General features: G+C 41.0%; 1 protein-coding gene across 3 annotated transcripts in view; it reads left to right on the top strand.

Moving 5' to 3' along the window:
- polrmt (polymerase (RNA) mitochondrial (DNA directed)) overlaps positions 1-5283 on the top strand; it is a 30795-nt gene extending 25512 nt beyond the window's left edge. Inside the window, exons 21-23 of one of the 3 annotated variants that reach the window (XR_003048954.1) lie at positions 965-3433; positions 3507-3586; positions 4035-5283. Coding sequence is in view for 1 of the 3 variants with exons in the window: in XM_008338558.3 (XP_008336780.1) it covers positions 965-1014 (50 nt within the window). In the remaining 2 variants the exon portion in view is untranslated. Of the gene's footprint in view, positions 1-964 lie in introns of all 3 variants that reach the window. The other 2 variants (XR_003048953.1, XM_008338558.3) reach the window with 2 other exon arrangements.
- Positions 5284-6651: the final 1368 nt, after the last annotated feature.

Below are 6651 nucleotides of genomic sequence, written 5' to 3'. Positions count from 1 at the left end.
GGTTTTCATCCAGGATGTCTCTGTACACTGCTGCCTTCTTCTTTTCCTCTAACCTGACTGGTCTTCCAGTTCCTCCTCCCCTGATCACTCCTGGTGGTTCCAAACTTCTGCCACTCTTGCTCATTGGAACCTTCAAAGCAGCAGAACGTTTTCTGTAACCTTCCAGCCTTGTGCCTTGAGACAATCCTGTCTCAGAAGTCTATATACAAGCCCTTTGTTTTCATGCTTGGTCTGTGCTTTGACATGCACCGTCAACCCTGGGACCTTACATACACAGGTGTGTGTGCCTTTCCAAATCACATCCAATCAACTGAATTCACCACAGGTGGACTCCAGTTAAGCTGCTGAAACATCTCGAGGATGATCAGTGGCAACACAATGCACCTGAGGCAAAGGCTGAGAATACTTATGCACATGTGATTTCTCAGGTTTTAATAAATTTGTGACAATTACATTTTTTTTAAACATTGTCATTAAGGGGTGTTGTGTGTAGAATTTGAAGAAAAAAACATTTTTATTTCCATTTTGGAATATGGCTGTAACATAACAAAATGTGGGAAAAGTGAAGTGCTGTGAATATCTTCCAGCTGCACTGTACATAAAGTTAGTCAGCCGGTGAGGCTTTCAGCTTTTAGTTTAAAAATATTTGGCCAAGTTTAATACCTTGTAGTGTTGAGGTAGCCGACTATAGACAGCTATGTCACACTATCCAGTATTTTTCAAAGTGTGTTATCAGAAAATTGCACAGATAATTTGACTTCCTTTGTTTAATAAAAAAATATATTTTTAGAATAGGGTTAGGGTGATTTTATTTTATTCATATCATAAACTAGCCTTTTTAACTTGTTTTAAACAGTTTATATTACTAATAGTATCTGTTCTGCAGCTCACAGTCAGTTGTCCTGCTGTGTCTACTGTCCTCTGATGAACACCTGCTCTGACACGTTGCCTCTCGTCTCTCCAGGTAACTTTGACCTACATCAGGTGAAAGAATCCACCTATTTCTTCAGCTGAAGTCTTCTAAGGGCCAACTAATGGGGGATGGAGATGAAACTGGAATTGGCAGATTCCAGCGGGGGGGCTGCAGACTCCCGGGGTCTCTATTGTTTTGTCTCCCTGAGACATCACCACGTTGATCCCGCTGCACTGGGTCTGTGACTGGTTCACATGCTGCTCGGAGCTGCTGGAGGCATTGACCCACAGTGAACCTGCCTGATTAACTGACTGCTGTTCTGTCGGAAGGGAGGGGAGCGAGCGCAGGCACTCACCCAGGCGGAAGATGAGGGAATCAGCTCTGGATGAGAATGTTAAGGACTTCAATCAATGCAAAGTACTTCTTATAGTGATGCTCACAGCATATTCAGGTGTGTGAGAGTGAGAGTGATACAAAAGTAGAAACGAGAGAGAGAGAATGAACCATATAATCGTAAATCACACCAGAGCTGTGTTAATTGCTTGTGATTCATGTGTGTGTGTGAATATGTGTGTGTGTGTGTGGTCCTGCTGTGCAGAACACACAGCACCCGCCTTCCTCTGCTACTATCACACCTCTTTATGGATCCAACACTCACTGGATGTCAGAATCCTCCCTGACGTTATGTTCGGTCACGTTAAACTTTTTGGGATTTTTTTTTTTTTAAACGAGACTTTTCAGACAAAATACTGCTGCACTGAAATGTGAAACACTGGTCTGAGAGAAGAATGGAATCCTGAGTCAGAGAACAGAAAGAATCGTGTCCCGGCCTTGATTCAGTTCGTTGTTAAGGACATAAAACGTCAGACAGGTGTCCTAAAATAAATGTGTTTTCTAAGCTGATATCCTAGCCATAAATGGCACAATAAGTGGTTTGTATTCACGTTGAATACAATGAATGTAATGGCACAGTTTTTTTTAGGTACCGTATATCAGGAGTTTTATTTTTAAGGTGGAGTTTTCTTTATAACCCAGTACAAAACGGTTTTTAGGCTTCACTTATCAGCTGTAATCTTTTTTTCTGGGCCAGTGCAGCATTTTGGGGTAAAAATAGCAGAAGTGCTATCTGATCATAGCTGGAAATGTTACAGCAGTTTCAAACAAAAGGTGTTGTTGATGTTCAAAGGCACTGGTGTGTGCAGCCAAACAAAGCCGGCTGAGTGATAATCACGGAAGGTTACGCAGAGTCCGCCAGTATGCTTTGCTTTTTTCATAGGATTTGCATGCCACTGTGTATAGGCAGATGTCCCTTTTATTTAATAACATTTTTTTTGTAATTTTTAAATAATAAAAAATATGACATAATATTTAAAAGATCACTTGAAATCACAGCAAATGTTTTTTTGCATACCCGTCCTTGGATACACATTATGCTGCTCCACTGACTGAGAACACTCTGTCATCTGTATAAAAAACATTGTTGCCAGAAAAAAAAGCATGCAACCAGGTCCTCAAAGAACCAACCCACCAACCACCGCCCCCTGCTGGCCTCCACTATAAAGTATTGAACAGCGATTATCAACTGGCGGCCTGCGGGCTAAATACGGTTCACCATACTCAATCCGGCCGTGTCTGGATTCCCAAATTTTGAGGAGGGTCCCCCACTAATAAAGCAACTGAATTATTAGAAAGAAGATTTGAGCTTTCAGTTCTAAATGGTGTCTTGATCCTTGTGATCTGTACAAGAATTCTTAAGCATATATTTAACATAAGCATATATTTAACATATATTTTTATATTTGTGAAGATCCATCTACACATTCAGTACATGTAATAAATTACCTGCCAAAAACCAGACCAAAACCCGAGGGGTCCACACCAGGAGCTCAAAGAAAAAAAGTCCTTTCTATTTTTGAAACAGGTCTAAAACTGATTGACAGGGATTATAATTTGCATGAAAAATACTTTGTATAAAAGTACCTTGAAAGTACTAACTTCAGTATAGGGACAAAAATGTTGTTCTGCGCAGACACAGTAAAACCTGGAACTCGGCCAAGTTCTCCTCCCAGCAGGCTCCAGCCCAGCGTGTCTCCTTTCCACCTTTATAACTTTGAGGACACGTGTCAAACTTTTTCCTGCTAATTACTCAGGGTCATGTATATGGACGACGCCGCTCAGATTTCACCAGTCCAGTTTGTCTTGAGGTTTAAGAGAAGGTTTAAGAGCCAGTGGAAGATCACCGGTTGTTATGGTCTGGTTCGGTCAGGACGGTGTGTACACGGTACAACTGCCCGTGGCTTTGGCTCAGAGGGCAAACAGGATATTGAAGATGTCCTTACAGTAATTTGCAGATACTGAGCGCCTTGATGGGTCCGTCTCACTTTGTCTGAGGTGATTTCAAGGATGTGGTCGGTACAACCTGCAGTGATGAAGTACAGTCTGTCCTGCAGCAGGAAACGCTTGGATCACTTTGATTACAAGGCCTCTCTCCAGACCTGCTGATGCATGATTTTGTCAAAGGTGTGTATCAGTACTATCCACATAGTATGCACTGAATTTTAGTTTGTCACTAATATTTGATTCTCTACTGCAGTGATCATCAACTGGTGGCCCGCTGACCGAATCTGGGGCGCTGAACTGTCAAATCGGGTCATGACGTGATTGGACTGGAAGGTGATTTTTATTTTGTTTTATTTGATCATCCGGTCACGGCTAGGTGTCTGTCCAGAAAAATACTGTCCCTCTGAGAACTACCATATTCATCATCTTTGCAAAACCCTTGACCTTCTGACCTCCTGCTTCCCTCTCTCAAACTTTTTCTCTCCACCAAATCATATAATATAAACTGCATTAATATGAATGTGGACATTCTGTACACGACCATGATGGACACGTTTCCTCATTCGATAACATGTAGCTGTACGTGTCACCGACACATGCTAAAGTGTCTTACATGACCACAGTGTAGGGGCTTTTAGTAAGCCCGTTATCCCCACCGACGAGATGGTCGGACAGGGAACACTGTGGAAGTGTTGTCGTTAGATGCCAGGCGTGCCAGAGGTGGAAACCACTCTTCGATAACTTGACCACTCAGGCTCACTCACTTTGATGTCTCTTCCAGCCCATGGACTCCGCGGTCTATCTGCTAGCATGGCGTCATGAATGGCTGGCATTCATCAGCAGAAGTGAAGGAGCAGAATATTCAGATGAGGAGGAGAGGAGAGAAGAGGAGGCAGGAGAGGAGGGGAGAGGAGCCATGGTTTTATGTCTGTAGCTGTGAGGCCCAGTTTTGCATTGAGGACCTGCTGTTACACAGTTATTTAGCAATGAATCATTTGTAAAAAATGAGTAAGTACACATGCAGTATAATTTAAAGGATCTTTTGACATGTACTATATTGCTGTTTAGTAGATTTTGTTTTTTTGACATTTTTGGAAATATATATCTAATAAATGTATACTGAACTGGAGATGAAAATAAATCAAGAGCGTTGCTATGAACCATCAGTAACCACGGTAACCACAGCAAAAAATGTCAACCTCACGTGATGTAATAATATTACTCTTTAAAGGTTTTGTTACAAAGGAAACCTATACAGTAACTAACCATGATTTTCAGATCTAAAAATAATAGAAAAAAAAAAGAAAAGAAGTCAGACATTTAATCAGGAGTAGCAGTAATCAAATACAGTTTATTTATTCTTCATATTATCCTTACATGTATTGCAGTGGTATATAAACAACAAGATATAGTTGCATCGTGAGGATCTTGCATCTATGTTTACAGCCACGACAGCTACAATATATGCTAGGCACTAGGGATGCACAATACGTTAAAATGGGAGATGACAGTTGGAAACAAACACTTGTCATCTGATTTGTCATGAATGTAGTTGTTGATTGTGTCAGTAGTGTCTTTGCAGCTAAACCATGTATTTATTAAGTGCTATTTTACCCACTGGGATCTGAGAAGGAAGGAGGCGAGCAAATAATGGTCGTCTTTTAGAGCTCTGATGTTTAACTAGTGAAAGCCTAGGACGCAGTCAACCGTTGATTATTTATATAAAATGACCCTGGACATTTGTGTCTTCCAATAAAGTCCTGGAAAAATCTAAAGGGTTAAATCTAGGCTCATTTCCAGGTATTATTTAATACAGCAATCATGTAAAGTACTGTTTAAAAATGTAGTAGCCACTGAGGTGAATGTAGTGAATGCAAATAAAAAGAGTGAACAGAAGTGAAAGAGGGAAAATAAGTAAGCAAAAGATAAGGCCAGAGAGGATGTACAGCAGGTTATGATAAAGGAGAGAGATGGATTTGTATTTTTAATGAGTCGATGTATGTAATGTACTTTGAGAAGCAAACTAATCAGAAAATATAAAGAGGGTTGAAGTGTTTGACGTCAGATGAAGGAGTTCAGACATTTTCTGTTGAAAGCCGGCATAAAAGAATAAGAAGTGGAAATTTGTAAAACGATTTACTCCACACAATGCAAGCCTGTGAGGGTTTTGCTGAAAAGGAATGAATTGGTGTTTATTTTAATAGTCAAGGTTGATGTACGGCACTGCAATCACTACAGAGAAATGCCATTAACCGTCAGTGCCATGGTGATGTGTGAATAAGGCAAGGTGTGTTCAACTGTTCTGGGCAGTTTGGCTTTTAGAGCGACCACAATGTGGTACAGAAACAGTCGAAAGGGAGAGCTCTGTTCTGCGAAATAAAGTTAGATCCTTAAAAGAAATCAGAGATGTCAGACATGTGCGTGACATTGTTGCCGAACATGAAGATGTACGATGAGGCAGTAGCGAAGTGTGCAGTTGTTGAGTTAAAAATAGTTTCCAGATAGTGGTGGGAACACTCCTGGGATCAGCTGAGAGGGCCTTCTTATTGGCAATTGTTCCGGACAGGTTGACAGGTGAGGTCAGACAGGCTAGCTCAGCATGGCATGATTTTTGTTGATGACATTCATATTTGTACTAAGAGCGTGAGTATGAGGAGATGGAGCACTGCGATAGAAAGACTGAAAGAGAAAAGAGGATTTAGAAAGTGAAGGAGGTTTGACAGGATCGGTGCCAATCATCGAGCAAAGAGAGAGAGAGATCAGAAGAAGGGGAGAACAGGGCTGATGTTTAATCTTATCCTGTAGGGGACATTAAAGTCAAATGATTAACACTGGACATACCTATAGGGGCAGAAGAGTTCTGTTAGGCAACCGGATGTGAAATTCTCTTAAAGAAGACGTTTCACCTTTCATCCAAGAGGCTTCTTCAGATGACCCCCACAGCCCACCCAACAGGAGGGACCTGAAGTAGCTTTATTTTTTGTCACACCCACAGTATATATATCTGCTGTACTCCCCTCCACCAGTTAGAACTGAAGAAGCCTCTTTCACGTCCAGTTGCCTACTGGAACTCTTCAACCATGGTCAGATCTTCTAATTTTAGGATAAACTCAGTTCCTGCGTAAATGGATCATTGATACAGAATGCTTTCATACCAGGGATGAGAAAAATAGCACAAAACTATCATTTTATGAAAGAAAAAAATGTAGTTTTTTACATATTTTTATAGTATTTCTGTACATACGGTTGTTGTATTGTAATTATTGGTGGTCAGTTTAGCACACAGGCGACAGCTGTATGTGATGAGTATGAATGTAGTAACACAGAGGAACCACATCTGCACTGCAGTTCAAATGAGCAGCCCTTGTAGGTAAACATGATAACAGAAACGGAATCCT

Source organism: Cynoglossus semilaevis, chromosome 2, assembly GCF_000523025.1.
Source record: "Cynoglossus semilaevis isolate Cse_v1.0 chromosome 2, Cse_v1.0, whole genome shotgun sequence".
NCBI lineage: Eukaryota > Metazoa > Chordata > Actinopteri > Pleuronectiformes > Cynoglossidae > Cynoglossus > Cynoglossus semilaevis.
The sequence above is the reverse complement of the archived record's forward strand: the minus strand, read 5'-3'. Positions and strand labels throughout refer to the sequence as shown.